The sequence below is a fragment of the Ixodes scapularis genome, unplaced genomic scaffold (genome assembly GCF_016920785.2).
Source record: "Ixodes scapularis isolate PalLabHiFi unplaced genomic scaffold, ASM1692078v2 ptg000830l_1__unscaffolded, whole genome shotgun sequence".
Classification (NCBI taxonomy): Eukaryota; Metazoa; Arthropoda; class Arachnida; order Ixodida; family Ixodidae; genus Ixodes; species Ixodes scapularis.
This window is the reverse complement of record NW_024610048.1, coordinates 193,356-212,791: the sequence shown is the minus strand read 5'-3', so window position 1 is coordinate 212,791 and position 19,436 is coordinate 193,356. Positions and strand designations below refer to the sequence as shown.

The following is a 19,436-nucleotide window of genomic DNA, read 5'->3' as shown; positions in this document are numbered from 1 at the left end:
CGCTCTGTTGGCTGTCGGTGAATCGCTCAAGGCCTCCGCTCACAATACGGAACCGCGTCGGACGCCATCACGACGAAAGTGAATCTCGACAAAGAAAGCAGATCCGAGGCGGGCGAAACGCACCCTTAGACGCAGGAATGTCCCAAATCCACCCGAAGCCGGACCGCCTTGGCCTTTGAGCCGAGGCGACGGCGGTACGCGAGGTCGTTGGCGAGGTGAGCATGACGCAGGTGGCGTGTGATGTCAGAGAAAAGTGGAGGAGGCGTGGAGAGCAGTCGTGAACGTGAAAATTTTCACGACTCCTGCAAAAATTTTCACGACTCCGACAAATCGTAAAAATAAAAGCGTCCACTTCGATTTTCACGATTTGTCGAAGTCGTGCGTTTTGTAGTGTCCTGTTTGGACACCCCTTAAGAGTTGCGCTCTAAAATGACGACGTACGTGTTAAATATCGACGAAACCCGCAATACATGCGTTGCATGAAATGACATTCAGCAGAGCAAATCAACAGCTCAATAAAAGTCTTGTAGTTTCACTTTTCAACTCAGAACCTAAGCCTGACTTCAGGTGCCAATAAAAATTCATATGGGCTACGCCAAATTCGCAGCTTAAAGGGTAACTGCAAAAAAAAAAGTGTTTTTTATACAGCCTAAGTGGGACAAGCATGTCACAAAAACAAATGTTCCGCGAAAAAAATATTTTTTTTAGCAATATTTACGTCACAGGACGAAATTTAGTCGGAGTCAGAACATCTCCACATTTGAAACTCCCGCTCTTTCGACCCCCGCGGAGGAGAACTACGCCCCGCCCCTCACTCTTGGATTTGTTTTTTTGTGTTGACTGGGGCTGCTGAGTAGAACGACGCAGCGTCTGGACTTCTGGTAAGATCTGGCTACAACGCGCGCTAAACATGGCGCCGTTATTGTTTTGGTATGACGGTACACTAGAAGCTGCGGGGTTTGCGAGCACATAGCGAAGACGTGACCGGAGAAGTGCCCCTGTGATGTTCCCGGAAGACGAAAAATATCATTCGTAATCGTCGTGTGTGCTTTGAAAGCGAAGGGAGTCACAGGGTCCACGAGTGTCCAACGATAAGCCATCGTTCACGACAGCGCTGCGTTGACTTCGGCGATCTCGTTCTGTTCGGTGAAACACGGCGATGCGACAAAAAACTGAAACGTTCGTGGTGTGTGTGGTGCAGTGCTTGGAAGTAGACACCCAACACGGAGCGCAAATTGGCTGTTGTGGGGTTGAGGTTAAACGGGTTCAGTCCCGTGGTCGTCAGCTGATCCAGTCAAACTGGTCCAGGAGGACGCAGCTAGCGTTTTTAAAAGTAAATCTTCCTTCGTTCCGTTTCAAAATGTGGAAGATTCCCGACGCATACCGTGAGTAAAAAGCTGCAGGTGTTTTCAACGAAATTACGTCGTTTTAATTGAACAATGAACTCCGAATTGTTGTCCTAAATCTGCCGTTTTTATGCTTCGTGTTGGACTGCGTTCGCACAGTTACGTGTTGCGCTCATCGTGCGGTGGGAATAAATTTGGGCAAGATTCCCTACCTGCCCACAGATGCATGAACTGAGACCATTTTTTACGTAGTGAACATGGTGCTTTTTTTTGTTATTTTGGTAAGAGGCGTTGTGCATTTATTGCGGTACAATCACTTGAAAGTTCAGAAATTGAGGAAGGCGAGCAAGCTTCTCGAACTCTCTCTCCTTGCTCTCTGGCACTGTCCCTAGTTTCAAGTTTCAGTAGACATACCTACTAGCAGCTACAAACTGCTCTAAAGCAGGTTAAAGACTGGGAAGTCGGGACGGTGCGGACTCCGTGTTTCGCGCTTTTCGCAAGGTGACTGGGGAAGTGCTTTTGCAAGGTATGCGGAATATGCAACCGATTTTGCTATGCCCATCGTTTGCGTCTCTTGAGCAAAACGAATACGATAATCTACAAAGCCGCGATCACAAGCCAAGATTTACGATAACGGTACATATTCAATCAAACCATTTACGTAAGATGGTTCGAAAGCCGAGAAAAACAAATCTATTGGCTAACACAGAATTCGAACGTCCGAGGGCTTCTGCGGGCAGCTATTACGTAATCACCTGGCTATGCCAGGTTTTTTATGTAACAGCTGTGTCTGGTCGTGGACGTTTGATGCACCCGGGGCACCTGGTGCGAATCTCGACGGCCTCCGGAGCGATATGACAAGAATATAACTGGACACTTTTGTCGCTACGCGAACGCTCGATTGCCTCCAGCCAAATAGCATTCCTTTCGGGGCGATATAGCTGCTGGAAGGCTCGCTGTCGGGATCACTCATCTGACATCTCCGAAAAGTCAGCATTTGCACGCGCAACGACAAGAAAAACAAGAAAAAGAAAAAAAACAAAAAAAAAACACGCCAAGCAAGCTAAGAGGAAAACGAAAGAACCGCGCTATGAAAGCCAAAACCCCGCATCGCTTCCTATGACTAACACCTCCGACAGCTGCTAAACACACACTACTTCACTTCAAGAAGTCTCACTCGAGAACCTGGGTCAGCACGAAACACTGATCACTTCGGCGAAACGTTTAGTCGAGGTAGGCGAGACCAGCGTCAAGACAGGCGGGAGCAGAGACTTCGGCGGCCATTATAAAATGGCGAAGCTTTTGTTTGTTATGGTATGAATCCAAACGAAAGTGCCCGTCTTGTAAACCTTTTGTAAAGAATAATAACTTTCATTACATGGGTTATTCTTCCAACGTAAGAATATGCAGCTCAAAAAGAAATTGCAACATATAAAAATGTTTAATAACCAAGATCTCAGCTGCCAATCAAGCTCTTGGCCAATGAGAAGTATAGCTGCCGATTGGGATTCAACGTCACGGAATCCCAACTTCGTGGCGAGCGATTTAAAACGGGCGAAATAGCCGCAAACTAAAATCAGTTTCGCGCAATAAATATTGCTGTAAAAAATGTTTTTTCTCACTACAAAATGTTTTGACTTGCTTGTTCCAATTAGACTGTTAAAAAAAAAAAATCTTTTTTTTTTTTTTTTTTTTGCATTTACCCTTTAAGTCATCAAACACGCCGACGTTTTGAACAAGCTCAGCCTCTCCTCAAGACGTGAGCTTTTTTTTTTTCAGTCTTCTCGTCAGGCTTTTTATGTGAAGGTTTCTCGTAAAGGTATGAAACACTTAAATATTCACATTGTGAGCAGGGCACGCGCAAAGGTAATAACACATTAAAACTTTGGTTTGGGCTAGTTGGTCCATGGTAGGTATAAGGTTTAAAGGCGCAAACAGACAGGGACGATAGAAAATAACACAAACGACAGGGACAAGGTGCTTTTTAAAGGGCCTATAGTAGAATAAATATGCCTCATTAAAACTTGGTTTGGGCTAATTGGTTCATGGCAGGTATAATGTTTAAAAGAACAAAAAGACAGGGACGATAAAAAATAGCAGAAACGACAGGAAGAAGGCGCGACAGGGACAAGAAAAATAACACGAACGCACACTAATGAATCTCTGCGTAGATCTTCAAGCTAGAAACAAATAGCAAAGGCTGGGCTCTTGTTTCGACACAAACGCATTGCGTTTTAAGGGGCACTGATTCCTACATTTTATAGTTCGATCTCAAAATCACATCACATTTCCAGGGGCGCTGATTTATATATATATATATACTTTTCTAGAATGTCCAGGCGGAATCGTGAATTTGGGTAAAGAATTTGGGGCATCTTCATTCGCTTAATTTCACTTGTGCATATCCCACCAGATATCCTTTGTTCAACTCGTAAGAGATCTAGGATGTTCGGCAGTCATTATCTCATATCGATAGGGTGATACCCCGCGTATTATTCCCATGCGTTATCACTAATGCGAAAAGGATGCCCCGTTTAATTTAGTACAAGTGTGTGTAAAGCTAAGCAGTCGAATATACCGAGATTAACCAGGATATTGATTGATCACGATGCGAAGAGCAAGGAAATAAATTCAGCCTGAGTACACCCCCAACACACACACACACACATACACACACACACACACACACACACACTCATACACATTGTGGTAAATATCTATATCGGAATTACAGCCCAAAGATCTGAAGCAATTCACTCAGTTACATCCAATCGAATTTCTTAAATGTTCTTATTAGAGCCTCGTAGCAGAGGGCGACGTGTCATAGGTGCCTTAACTTTTTCGCTAAGAGATCGAGCTCGGATATTTCGACGTTTTCTTCGAGAAATGTGAGATGCCACTAAAAAAATTCTAGACACATTTTCAAAGTTACCCCTTCCAGTTCTAAGACTACTCCTTGATGCAGTCGGCACGCCAATCATTAGTATTATTTGTAGCGGTTCGATTAAAAATGGAACGATTGTATCATGCCTTCCAAAACATAATGTTGACATACTGTGCGATTAGTATAACTGTTTCAACAAAGAACCATCATTCACTTTTAAAGAGGATCTTCTTCAGTATGCAAACATACTGTAGCAGCATCCAGGACTGCATACTTTGCAAATTTTTTAGACTGTCATTTGATAAGCCAGTAACTAGGATTATTGAGACGATGTTGCTCTTTTTGGGGGGTTAGCAGGGTGTTTAGGTGTTGATGAAACCCGATACGATGTTAAATATCAGTTTTCATATAACTCCTTAACACGAAACTTAAAAACCATCAAAGCGAAAAAAGACACTATTGGTTCGCGTGCATTTACAATAATAATTTAGTTTTTTTTTTCTACACATGGATTCACGAGTATGCCATTCAGGTTCCAATAACTGCGGTGTTTTCAGATGTAGCATATTGCGAATTTACTTTGTTCACGATAAGGAGCCATAAAGCATATTAATTTATTGCTTTATTAGAGCAATTCGAATGTAGACAGCGATTGGACAGTACCTCTATTGGTCGAGAATACCATTTTCAGTACAGTTTAACATAAGCAAACGCCATGAAGTGCTATGGTGCTATATTGTCCTCGTAGGAATATTAGAGGAAATGTTACGTTTAATTTTTTTTTCCTGGGCAGAGTTTTTATTAGAAAAAAAAAACATTTAAAAAGTTTACGACCTCACAAAAAGACTTACCACTGATGTAGTTGTTTCTGAACACTAGACACTGTTGGTGGTGGCAATCTAAGTACGCGATGTACATAAGCAGTGAACCGTTTCCTGAAAAAAAAAAGAAGGAAAAATTGGCTGGTTTCCAAAAAACATATTTTTTAGAATGTGATTAGAATAAGTATTGCAAAACATTGGGTCTCCAATCCACGCTGTGAAGGAGGTTGGTCAGCGAAGCTGTGGGATCACCGGCAACGATTGCCTCCTGCCCTATACGAAATGCCGCCGCCGGTCACAGCACGCTGCCGCTGGTCGTATTGCCGTTTCTTTTCCTTTTGCCGCTCCTAGTATTCACGCTGCTCCTCGGGAATCCTAACAGCGTGTGTCCTATTCATCGCGGTGCTGCAGCATCAATGAAATCAGTAACTATACTCCTCGTCATCTTACGTTTTACCGCAGTGGATGTTTCGAGCCATCGGAGCCAATCGGAGGCCTTGTGAGTGTCATGTGACCTTAGAGAGGGGGCGCAGCGACGCCCGGAAAGCGCATCACGGGCCACGTCCACAGAACGGGATTGGTTAAGATAGCTCGTAGGCATCAGCTGCGCCCGGACGTAAGGTGAAACGGGCTATAGGCGGGTTCTTGTTTTATATATGAAAGGCTAATGACGTCACTCCCCACGTCGCAAGCTGCCGTCGCCGCGGCAGCTTAGGCAACAGTAATCTTCACCGGGTACGTATGCGGTGAGCGCTACGTGCTTCGCATTGTTTCCAGGAGCTCCTTATCATTCGTTATACGAAGTGTCTAGCTTCGCTCTAAAACGACTTTTAAATGTATCCTTTTTGGTAAGACATAGTAACCCTGGAGCTAAGGGACAAAAAGGGACGGACTTACACGATTTGGACGTAATCTGGGTTACGTCAGACGTAACGTCCGACCGTCCAAATCTCCGCCTTCCCTAGGTTCACGGGGGAGAGAGAGGAAGGTGGGGGGGGGGGGGGGGGATGGTTGGGTATACGGGTTTCAGTGCTCCTTCCGGACGTAACGCTAGCCACAGCGTTCATTATATGGTTAGGATGCTTGTTTTGTGCTCATTCTTTACTGAAACAAATGCTTTGCTGTATGTTGTATGCGTGCTGTCTGTACTTTTCGTTTCATTCTTCTCAAATCTTTTTTTCCGTGAGAACGCCGACATGAAAACACACGCGGGGAGAAGGAACGTGCTTCTTATTGTTCGCAGGTGCCGTTATCATTCATTATGCGGTTTTCACTTCACACGAGGGCTTCGAATGACGTCAACCCCAAAGCAGCTGCAAACCTAATCTTTACCGGAACGCGTGGGAGGGTGTTCCTGTTGTTTACATTCGCCTTATCATCCGACATGTGGTTTCGATGCTTTTTTTGTTAATGCTTCTTTTGTGTTTCGCTATTGAAACGGACACTGAGCTGTAGGCTTTTATGCCTAATTTTAAAGGAGATATGCTTTTTTGCCTTTAATTGTTTGCCGGGAGTTTTTTCTTACAACGCCAACGACGCGAAAATTTCCTTGGATGGTAGAGGTATACAGCTTCGCTCTAAAACGACTTTTAGATGTATCCTTTTTGGTAAGACATAGTAACCCTGGAGCCAAGTAACAAAAAGGGACGGACTTACTCGAAACTCTGTCGATAGTGCCTGTCCGTTCCTTTTTGTCCCCTAGTTCCAGGGTTAGTACGTCTATCCTTAACCAGCTCGCCTGCCTACTTGCTTTAACTTCCTTTCTGGTGACGTATTACACCCCAGTATTGCGTGTTGACATTCATACCTCACAAAACGGGCTGCAAAGACGAGCGATACGTTACGTAACATGTCCATGTAATATTTCAACGCTTAGCTGTCCGGGTTTTATCAGCCTAGGTACAACTTTATGAGGGCATACTTACCACCCTCGACTTGAAAGTATTCCAGATTATTTGTAGCATATCCTTCAGACGCCACTGGGGTTGAGATTACCTTCCTGCGGAGACAACGTAAGTAAACAAATGCATATTTTGAGTGTATATAACTCAGTTTGACAATATATTCGACGAAACGATATACAGATATAGTTTACGTGCTCCCCTTCTAAACACCTACGTGCGACATTGATCGTCGGCGTGTTGGTCTTCCAGCCGTCATCGGGCGGCTCCTTCGCCTTGAGCACAAAGCGATATTTTAAAAGAAACAGTTTTGTACTTGTATTTACCTCCAGGAGGACAAGACAAACAAAGCTGGTTCATTGATGTATTTAATACGTTGAATATCAAACTGCTTTAACTGTAAACCTGAGTCAGCACTTTGTGTGACCGAAATTTCACAAATATTATCCCAAAATCCTACGCCGTCAAAGGCTTGAAAAGACGACAAGCACAAACTTTAGTTGAATGCATTTGAGCATGTGCATCCGATTTGGTCATGCACACGGTATTTCACACCTTGGGAGGTCGCTTGTTGTCATCATCGCTTCTTGTTGCCCTCGTTTGTTGAAGTTTCTCATCGTTAAGTGCCGTCGTCGTCGCTATAGTCCATCAGAGCTTAAAAAACGCAGGGTCTGGCCAGTCCCGTCAATCTCATCATTGGTTCGCAGCCAATCAGAATATGGCATTAGCCAATAGGAACACCGAAGAAGAAGTCACGAAGAAGGATTGAGTGAAGTTAATGGGCCACACCCTGCATTTTTTTTCCAATGATTATAACATTGCTTGTCATTCTCGTCGGTTGTCCACGTCGTGTTTTGTCCTTGTCTTTTTCGTCGTCATCGTTACTTGTCGGCATTCGTCACCGCCTGTCATTGACATCTGTCGTTGTCGCCTTTGGTCGTCTGTCGTGGTCGTCGTCATCCGTCGTCATCATGTTCTGTCGTCGTGGCTCGTCATTGCTGTCGACACTCAGCACTTCCGCCGTAATTTCACAAAATAAAACGTTGGCTAGTGCACTAAAACTCCAAATGCATCCTTTTTATGAACTAGCGCCTACCAAGTCACAGAGGTACATCCGTTGTCGGAACAGGCAGAGCGACTGGCCCGAAGCTTCCAGCTGCTGCTTCCTTTAAACCACTTACACTCTCAAAAACATTCTCACTTTCACAGAACCAAAAAAGAAAAGTTTGCATGCATGCGTGATACCAAACGCCTGCATGCAAAAATGTTGCTGCGTGCATGATTGAAAAGATACGCATCACAGCTTATCTAGAAGCTTCGCGTAATCTCTTACCCCAAGCGTAACAGTTAAGGAAGCCAGAATCTCCTTTTCTAGTCAGTCTCGCCCTAGCTCTTTCCCAAACATTATAGGTCGAATATCCTAGATGCCGAGAATAGTAGATAAAGAGCCGAGCGCCATATTGCCGATTCGTTTACTGATTCTTTCTCGCGATAGCCAGTTGTTACGCCGACGCACCGTTGGTCGCTGCTGTCGCTATCGACGCTCGCTGCTTATTTCTCCGCGTGTATTCTTTCTTTGTTTCGGGCAGAAATTCGACAATTAAACCTTTATTTTCAAACTTTATTTATTGTCTCGTTGTTTTCATCTGTGACATTTCCTCGTGAAGGTGCAGGCTACCGCAACCCATGAAGCGCAGCTCTCTGATGTCCAGCAGTGCTAGACCGCTCCCCGCCTAAAGGTGACTTCTTGAGTAGGAAATCGTCACACGAGGAAGCCTCCGCATTCAAGGCAAACCCCCGGAGTTTAGTCTTCTGCCAGCCAAGAGCAACAGCAACCCGTCGACGAGACCAGCCATCAGCACCCAGTCGCCACGAAACTCGACCGTTCCATCCATCGTCTTCATGGCTGTCGTCCTAAGCAGTCCGATGCCATTCCATGGTGAGGCTGACGAGGATGCGGAGGACTGCCTCCAGCATTATGAACGTAGAGCCAGTCATAAGAGATGGGCCACAGAACAGTGCCTCCAAAATATATAGCTCTCCCGGGAGAAAACTCCGAGTCACTGGTTCGAGAACCACGAGGCTTCGCTTACGTCGTGGGAAAGCTGCGCTACCGAACTGAAGTCTACATTCACGAATCGGCATCGTAAGCAGCGGGCCAAAGACCTTCTACGCGTGAGGACTCAAGCACCCAAAAAAAGATCTTCACCAGCTTTCTCGAAGATGCCCGGCGGCTTAATACCCGTGCAGACCCTCTACCCACCGAAGAGAAAGTACTGAGCGCACTTATGAGAGGCGTGAAAAGTGACATCTTCGGCGGCCGCGCCCGCAACGCTACCAGCGAATGTCGAAGGGTTAGATGCCGAAGCAGCAAACATTGAGCGGGCGCTAACGGCCCGAGCTCGCCACTACTATCGGCTCAACGACGTCTCAACTTTGGCATTGGTGCGCTCCCAGTTCAGCGCCAGCGCCGACGAGCTTCGCGAGATCATCCGCGACGTTGTTGGCAAAGAACTCAAGAAGATGGTGTGTGGTGCCGACCCCCCGCATCACTCTCCATCGCCGAACTCGTGCGGAAGAGCTTCAGGGAGCCGTCGAACCACGGGCTCCTGTCAACCCTGTGCCGCTCGCTTACGGCACAGGGTTGACCGACTCGCTTACGTCACAACAACGACGTGAACCTCCGGTTCCGTAGTACGACCGTCCAGATCAACCTTCGCCAAGGAAGACGAACGTCTGGAGGATGGCCGACCGACGCTTGCTGGGTTTGCATTACTGGGAAGCCGACCATGTGTACCGACAATGCCCTTACCGGCAGGTCGGACTTCGTGGGCTCAGACCGGTCGCCCCTGCCCAAGGAACGGAGAGCGACCTCGTGAAATTGACGAATACCTCCGCCGGTCGCCATCTTCGGGACCGTCTCCCCGCCGCGGCTTCCGTTCGCCGTTACCCCCGCCGCCCAGCATCAACTCCAGGCAGTTCTCGCTGTGAAAGCCTGTCACCCATTTTTCGCCAAAAAAACAAAGAGCGCCAACCCCTGGAGGTGGAGTTGCCGTAGGCCGACGATCTAAAGATCCTCCAAGAACTCCAGAGGGTTCCCACTGTTGCGACCCCACGCATTGAAACGACACTTCTGCGACAGTGCTCAACAACCTCAAAACTGTCATCGACGGCCACGAAGCTTCGGCACTCGTGGACACCAGTGCGGTCTACTTTGTATTGAGGGAGACACTCTCCCGAGACATGCGGAAATTGACGACGCCATGGGACGCACCTCAAACACGAATCGCCAGAGGGCACCTCATTACACCAGTTGGATGGTACACCACTCGCGTCGAGATTCACGGCGAGAACTGCCTGGTGAAATTCGTCGTTCTAAAGGACTGCGCAAGGAACGTTGTCCTCGGGATAAACTTTTTATGCGAATAAATTGCTGTCATCGCCTTCGGAAAGAACAATTTGTAGCTCTGAAAACCTGCCCTAAGATCTGAGGACTCCCAAGTAACGGCAGTTGCGGTCCGAGTCCTCGCCGACCATGAAAACCTGCAAGCAGGTTTGGGCACTTTTGTACTTCCACTGATCAATGCAGCCACATGAAGGGAGGATTTTTTGGAAGGCAGCGTTGAACTGATCCTGGGAGGAGCAATTCGAGTTGCAAAAAGTATTGCGTATTTTCAAGAAAGACGTTCAGCAGCTCTTATAACGATCTTTAGACAGAAGTCGCAAAACCTAACGAAGGGTACCGCCGGGACCGTGGGCCACGTCAAGAAACTTCAAGCATCATTCGCCACCATTAGCCCTATCTCCGAGGAACCTTTGACGACACTGTCCAACAGCACACCGCCTTCGCAGGTTGACGTCAACCCCGAGCTGCCCGCTTCAGAACGGCGGTGCCATAGTGGAACTTCTCAGCAAGTTCAGCAAATGCTCTTCATAAAGAGCCGAGTCCCGTATTACCAATTTCGTATTGCCAGCAAGTGTCGTACCGCGTTCCACGGGGTGGCGTCCGCTTCCAGAATACCTCTGGTGGGATACATTCGTTTACTGTGCAATAATAGGACAGATAGGGAAGGTCAGAAAGCCAATGTGGAGTGGTGGAGTGGTCAGCTCACCCGACCGGACATTGGGAGGCCCAGAGTTTAAATCTTGGCTTCGCCGTTTAGTTTGGTTTTCGGAGGGTTCGTAAAACTTTGATTCTTTTATTCATATATATATATATATATATATATATATATATATATATATATATACATATTGGCACGGCTTATTTCCTGGCTTCTCCAAAGTTCTCTTCCTCGATCTCTGTCCCGAGCCCCGCTTCTTCCCTTTTTTATTTCGCCGTTATACTCGCGCCCCCCCCCCCCCCCTCCCCCCTATGAATAGATAAGAATCGATTTCATGGATCGAGTTAAGGTGCATGGTGTGTCTGTGCCGATCAACGCGGGACGTAGTGCTTAAGGTGCCTACGATGTGCCGTGAATGTTGCATTTTTATTATGGGGACTGCCAGTAGAATCACAAACTTCAAATGTCATGGGACTCAGCTGACGAAGAACCTCACAAGGACCTCTGTAGCATAGGAGGAACTTTTCAGCCCGGCCTTTCTTTCGAAGAGGTCGGCGTACCGAAACCCAGTCTCCACAACGTACAGGAAGGGGGGGGGGGGGGGGGGGGGATGATGGAGCAATGCGTTCCTGAGTGCGCACCGGAGCTCGCAACATGGAATCGCGAGCTGTCTTTTTCACGGTTTGGAAATGGCGTCGAGAGCTACTTGCAAAGCCCTCTGCTCTTAGCTTCCAAACGGCATTGTCACCGGATTCGCAGGGCAGAACTGGTGACCGTCCATACACTCCTTGGAAAGGGGTAAACTCGGTTGTTGATTGCTCAGCACTGTTCATTGCAAAGGCTGCTTATGACACGAGTTCGTCCCAGTTGTTCTGTTGTTCGTTCACGTAGCTCGCGAGTATGCCGCTGATGGTGCAGCTGGCCTGTTCAACAAGACCAAGACCATTTGTTTGCGGATGGTATGGCACTGCTTGCGCGTGATGGATACCATGAGCTTCCATTTCTCTCGCCAACCGACAGGAAATGAAAGATGAGGCGCGATCACTCACGATGATACGAGGTACATCATGCCGAAGAATGACTTCTCGTAAGAATTGTTGGATGTGGTCGACCGCGGTGCTTGGAACTGCACGTAACTCTACCCACCTACTTAAGCAATCGATGGCGACGAGAACATACTTGTAACCACTTGGAGTAGGGGGAAACGGGACGAGATGGTCAATGCCGAGAATTTCAAAGGGTGCTTTAGGCAGTGCTACACGCTGGACGCCACAGTTGACGGTCGGGTTCGCGATTTTTTGTGACTGACATTAATCACACGACGCTATGTATTCGGCAACGTCTGTGCGAACTCGTGGCCACCAGTAGTGCTCCAAGATCTTCTTTGTAGTTTTGTCTCTTCCTAAATGTCCAGCGGTTAGGTGGTCGTGAAACAGGTGGAGCACGCCGATACGTAACTGCGTGGGTACAAAGGGCAACCAACCTTGCGTTCCGCGGTGGCAGAGGAGCCTATGACAGACACGATAGGGGCGGCGAAGACGTCGTTCCGCTCTATAAGAAGGAGATCCCAATCGGGAAAAAATATCTTGAACTTCCGGATCTCAAGTTTGAGATCCAGCAAGGTACACACAAGGGTGCAAAACTGAACCTCTTCTTTATTCCGTTCTCCAGCCGGGGGCTATCGGATTGTGTGAGAGAAAAATGGCGTCCGTGTGACATTTTCGACCTCGATGACAGATATTCAACTGATACTTTTGGAGTAGTAAAGCCCAGCGAGCAAGCTTGGGGGTAAGGTCTCGTTTCGACAGTAGCCAAAGTAACGCAGAGTTGTCTGTAACGGCTGTAAAACGATGACCATACAAGTAGGGCCGAAAGTGTTGAACTGCCCAGATGACAGCTAGGCTTTCGATCTCCGATGAATGGTAGCGTTGTTCGGCATCGGTGAGGCGCCGACTGGCGTAAGCGATTACTCGTTGAGATTTGTCGGGGTGTTCTCTGGAGTAATACAGCTCCAAGGCCAGTTCCACTGGCGACGGTGTGAAGAAAAGACGGGAATTTCATGTTAAAATGGGCTAATATTTCTGCGCTGAGAAGGCTTTCCTTAATGCCGTTGAAGGCACGTTCCTCGTTTATCGTTCATCGCCAAAGGTTGTTTCTACAAAGTAGGGGTGTGAGGGGTGTTGCACAACTGGCGAATTGTGGTATAAACTCGCAAAAATAGGATGCAAAGCCGAGAAAGCTCTTGACCTCTGAAAGGTGGCTTGGTCTTGGATACTTTGACACCGCTTCCAGCTTTGCAGAGTCGGGTTTGATGCCATTCTTGGTGATAACATGACCAAGATAGAGAACTTCTTCAAAACCGAAGCAGCATTTTTGTGGTTTGATTCGTAAGTTCGCTCGTTGTACTGCGTCTAAAACAAGCTCGAGTCTGTGGTTGTGCTCTTCAAACGTCGTCCCGTATGCAATAATGCCGTCAAGATACACCAGTACCATAGTCCACTTGAGGTGGCCTAGAATTCTATCTATAAGGCGTTTAAATGTAGCCGGCGCGTTACAAAGGCCGTATGGTAATCTTGTAAATTGGTAAAGCCCGGCAGGACTTATGAACGCCGATTTCTCAGCATCGTCGGGGTTCAGAGGTACTTGCCAATATCCTGACAAGAGATCAAGGGTTGTGAAGTAACTGGTGCCTTGTAGTCTGTCTAGTGAATCATCAAGGCGAGGTAGGAAATATGCGTCCTGTTTCGGGATGCTGCAGGTTCACCTTCCTGTAATCAACACAAAACATACAGTCCCATCTTTCTTGCGTACCAAGACGACCGGTGACGACCATGGGCTGTTGCATCTATTAAGCATATCGTCAACCTGTGTTCGGATCACGGCAGGCTCTACTGGAGCAAGGCAACGTAAGGATTGGTGAATGGGGGCATGATCGCCTGTATTAGTGTTGTGTTCTGCAAGATGTGTGCATCCGAGTTCGTTGTCAGTTAGTGCCCCACATGCCCGGTAGGTTGTGATTAGTTCTTTGAGAGATTCAATCTGATGATTGCCGAGGGTTGGACTAAACTGGAAGATATCCCATGGTATTTGTGCGTATTTTTTAGGGTTGTTCTGTCAATCCTGGTTGATCGATCGCCGCTGTTAGAAGTTATGTTGGAGTGAGTGGAAACGACTTGCCGACATAGTGTCCTTGCTGCAGAATAATTGAGTTATGCCCGAGATTCATCATCAGGATGCTGAAATGACCTGCTATACTTGTAGTTAGCGTTTACGATACTGCCACTTTGTAGCCAGGTTTTGAAATACAATGTCACCGTTAAGATGGCGTGGGTTTGACCGCACTTTGATCCACATGGCTGTCCCTGGTTGTAGCACTGTTGTAGCTGCAGTATGAATATCTCAGGTTTCATGTTTTTGAACTGATGATGATCGGAGAGCACATGTGTAGTAGATTTCCCAATACACTTGCTCGGTGAGATGCAGACGATGCCCAGAGAAATATGAAGTTACTACAAAAGAGTCGAAACAGCAAGAAAAACGCATAAGATGCCCAGGAAGTCATAAAATACGACCATAACCGTCGAAGTAGCGCATACTCATGACATGCGCTTTGATCTGATGGCAGAGTTTCTTGACAGGCCGTAGGAGGTTCACAATAAAATAAGCCGGTTTTAGCACACCAGGTGTATCCATGAATTAAAGGACACACACAGTTTGGAATTACAACAAAGTCTTCAACTGATGTGCGACCAAATACTGTAATTTTAGTTTCACTTTTCCTATCGTTGGCATGCTTTCCCCCTGAGCAGTTAGTAGAACTGGGCAGTCTGGGAACACTTCAATAACCAAGGAAAGAAGGGTCATATCAATATCATTCACAGCTGCTCCAGTGTCAAAAAGTGCGTCCACAACCCCCAAGTTTTCAACCAGTACAGGATGGCGGGGAACCGACGTTAACTGGTCTGTAACTGATACGAGGGGCCTTTGAGGGGCTATAACTAGGGTCTGTACTTTCCGGTGTTTATTTGTGAGACAAATCGGCGGATGTTTTTCGGTGTTTATTTATTTTCAAAACACCGGTGTATTTCGGTGGAACGTCTCACGACGAGGCTAAAATCGGTGATTATCAATGAAAAAAAAAGCGAATGCTCACAGACAGAGAGTTCCAATTATATTCACATAGTTCATACACTTCTTCTCTAGGAAGCAACTATTTCTCACACTTGGTTATTATAGTAGATGCAAGCATACTTTCATGCTTGCATCTACACGCAAGGAACGTGCTGCCGTCATGGCAGCACGTTCCTTGCGGTTCGCAACCCGCAATTATGTAAACGCACGCTCTTGTACGACATGGACGTTGGCAGTGTCTTCCAGGAACCACAGCAACCTCTGAATACATGGCTTGCACCGACATCACTTGGCCAGACACAATGAGGAAAAGGCACGTGAGAGCCTACCCTCCACTGCGTTAATTTTTCCACAAAAGGGGGCCATGGGAGACACTATGGGGGAAAGGCGTATGACAGCTTAGCTTCCACTGCGTTCACTAGACGCTTTTGACCCCCAGAAAGGAGCGCGGACTGACGCCACCTGCAAGCCATGTATAAACACTGGAAGAATGCAGGATCCACGAGATAACACGTTTGACGAACCTCTACGGGGAAAGGGTTTCGCTAGGTCGGAAACTAGCAGCGACAGGTGTTTTTCGGTTTTAACCAGGGCGAAAATATCCAACCACCGGTGTTTTTCGGTTTTAACCGATTTTATATTTTCGTCACCGACGGATGTTTATCGGTGTTTTTCGGTTAAAACCGGAAAATGCACACCCTAGTTATAACCGGTGCGGCCCCCAAGGACCGGGAATAGCGTTTCCCGATTTAGCTTGAGCAGCTGAGCATTCGGATGCAAAATGACCATGGCGGCCTCATCGGTAGAACGAACCAGCGGTATTGTTCCGTGAGCGAGCAGACGCAAGCTGAGAGCGCGTGTGCTGTGGAATTCTCGATGGTTGTACTGTAACTCCAGAAAGTGCTGCTGGTTGCATGCGGTTGGTAGCCCATTGAGCAGCGCGTTCATCTCCATGGCATATCCGAGTGCGGCTCGCATTGTTTCTGGCCTTGCAGTCTTACAAACTTCTGGACCTCAGGGTTGCTTATGGCATCCACAAACGCGGCTGTCCCCACAAGATTCAGTGTATCGGACGTTGCCCCCGGGGAGGATTTGTAGGTCAAACGCTTTATACTTGCAGCGAGTTCTGGAAAACTCTCGCTTGCCTTTTGGCGCCGCGAACGCAATTCTGCATACAATGTTTGCTGCAGATGTTCATTACCGAAACGATCGCGCAAGCTCGCAATGAATGCTGCGTAAGTGAGCCGGGTTCGTTGGAGTACATGAAGAACACTGAGAGAAGGGCCATCTAGTTGGGCGATGACAGCTCGTGCCTTCTCGTCTTCAGTCCAGTGGTTTGCATCGGAAATTATGTCAACCTGTTGTAGGTATAAATCCAAGGGTGTTTCGCCATTAAATGGCTTTAACTTGAGACGAGGTTCACCAGAAGATGTAGTCGGGGGGCTTGTGAAAGGAGTCTGCTCAACTGCGAAGACAGTTGGTTGCGCTGTTTGCTGAAGTGTCTCCAGAGCAGCTACTCGACGGTAGATGTCGGCATGACTTACGGTTAGAAGGTCCGAAGATTGCTGCGTAGCAGCAATGATCGTTTGAGCCTGCAGTTCCAACAGTCTTTGCAGCGTCTTTAATGTCACCGCTGTCGTTGGAATGTCGGCTGGTGCGGCCACCGATTGTAAAGTGGCTTCCTCTCTGCTGGGCTTGGGAGGGCAGCTCACCGGAAGGCGTCCCTTGTACCGGCAAAGGACCTCGTCGGGTTTCGGTCGGCATCCCACCGGTGCCACCAATTCGTCACGGTTTATTTCCTGGCTTCTCCAACGTTTTCGTCCTCAATCTCTGTCCCAAGACCCGCTTCTTCATCTTCCCTTTTTACTTCGCCGTTACAATATGTATAGTCCGGCCTTCCTGACGAAGGCCGGACTCCGACCGAAACGTCAAAGAATTAGCCTTCCGTTGTTGCTGTTTTCACCAAGGGTTCTCTTTTCTTCTCAGTTATATACCCACGCCTTCGGCCACCCGCCACCATGCCCCGTTACATATATATATATATATATATATATATATATATATATATATATATATATATATATATATATATATATATATATATATATATATATATATATATATATATATTCCTACGAGGACGAAGACGTCGGGCTGTTTCGGCGCCACGGGCACAAGTCACCGACTTGTGCCGATGGTGGACATTTTCGAATTAAAAGCCGAACCTCAAAATGGACGTCTCCTTGCTTCGTCATCACGTTACTTCGCAGCATCAGCCAACTACCACCGTCCGGAATCGCCCAAGGTGAGCAGCAAGCCGCTCTACTTCGCACGGGATCCCATCCAACTTCGCCAAAGAACCCCCCCCCCCCCCCCCCCCAACTTTGCCGACTTCGAGACAGACGACGTCGAGGACTGGCTTCGTACATACCAAAGGGCAAGCTTCATGATGCCTGGGACGACACGTTTAAACTCGCTAACGTCGTGTTCTACCTCCGTGACACCACCAAGGTCAGGTTTGACAGCCACGAGGACCATTTCAGCACATGGGATGCCTTCAAGACCAAGCTCTCCGACGTGTTCGGTTGCCCGGTAAGCCGCAAGGAAAACACAAAACACGCGCTTGCCTCTCGTGCACAGACGGTGGGCGAGTCAGTAATCAGTTACATCGCGGCCATCCTAGCCCTCCGCAGACGCGTGGATTCTGCAATTCACGAGTCCGAGAAAGCAGCACATATAATGAAAGACATCGCCGAAGACGCGTTTACCATGCAGGTATCGCACAACCCAACTACGGTAGCTGAATTAAAGTACGAGTGTCGACGATGGGACGCACATAGGAACCGACGCATCGCTGGTCAAGCCACCGTTTTCAGGCTGCCAAACTGCGTACTCTTGGCATCAGCTCCAACTAGTGAACTGAAGACCCTCATCAGATACCTCATCAAAGAGGAACTCGTGCTCCTGTTGCCGTCGGCCAGCTTCCTTTCGCATCTGAGCAACAAACCACGACCAAAGACAGCCTCAGGCAGCTCATTCTCGAAGAATTATTGGCATCGACTCCAATCCTCACAGAAACTCTGTGCGCTGCCTCACCTGCACGTTACTACCAGAATTATTTCAATCAGCTTGTCGGGCAGCCAAAATCTCCTAGTCAGCGTATTAACAACGGGGATCGCGGTTGCCACCAACAGTATCTACAACCCACTTACCGCCCTGTTTGTTTCCATTGTAGCATCCGGGGACATGTTGCACGCGACTGTAACCGCCGCCAGTGGGACACACCTCGACGTGTCTACGCGTTACGACCGCCAGCTACATATGACCTCAACGAAAACCCTTACAACAACCGAGATCTCGGTGATCGGGACACGAGGTACCCCACCAGATTCAGCTGGCCACGACGTTCAGCGTCCCCCACCAACCGTGGTCGCCACAGCCGGACCCCGTTATCTGTCTATCGCTCATCCTTCATCACCCCTCCGGTCCGACCAGACCTTTCTTAAGTCATTCATTCTCGGGGAAAACTAAAATTGGCGGCTCAAGGGGGTACAGCTGCTTCTACATCAAATCAACATCCCCCGCGATCATTTCCATCTTCAAACCTGCTAGACATTATCATGAAGAAGGTGAGATTCACGGAATTAATCGACGCTGCTGCATCTATTTCAGTTATCAACAAAAACGTTCGAAAAAAAAGTTAAAGCTTGTTGGCCCACCCTGGGAAGGGGGTTGTATCCACACTGCTAACAGATCTCTGACTCATTCACAGGGCGTAGTTTCCATGTCGATAACAATTGGCACTGACTCGCATCGCCATTGTTTTGTCGTTTTACCTCACTGCAACCATGACATTTCCTCGGATGGGAGATTTAGCTACACGTCACGCCCTCATTGTTTGTAGTAGGAATGAAGTGCATTTAAGTGGCATTGAAATCTCGCCCGACTCCGCTCCTTGCCAAACCGTCGCTTTTCTTACCGCCTCCGACTATCGAATACAACCATTCACCACAAAACTCATATAGCTAGATGCAGATGTCAGTGGCTCTGATTACTTAATTAAACCCAACGGGAAAGTTCTTTTTCAAAAAAATATTTTTCCTTACCTACAGCACTTGCAGCCTCCTGCAGCGACCGAACTCCTGTTTGGATTACTTATACAGCGGATCTTGCTCAGGTTTTGTCCGCTGGCACATGCCTCGGCACGACAGACACTCGGGCAATCCAACACATGAATAGTGTTACCCTCACACCATCCCAACAAGAGTCACCACCTACCAAACCATGCG

The 19,436-nt window shown here is 47.6% G+C and overlaps 1 protein-coding gene across 1 annotated transcript in view; it reads right to left on the bottom strand.

Annotated features, from left to right (window-relative positions):
* The window catches only part of LOC8050677, a 29,359-nt gene that overhangs the window by 937 nt on the left and 8,986 nt on the right, over positions 1–19,436 (bottom strand). The window contains exons 3-4 of the mRNA XM_040213668.2: positions 6,977–7,050; positions 5,082–5,165 (exon numbers count right to left, since the gene is read on the bottom strand). Coding sequence (XP_040069602.1) covers positions 5,082–5,165; positions 6,977–7,050 — 158 coding nt within the window. The remainder of the gene's footprint in view (positions 1–5,081; positions 5,166–6,976; positions 7,051–19,436) is intronic.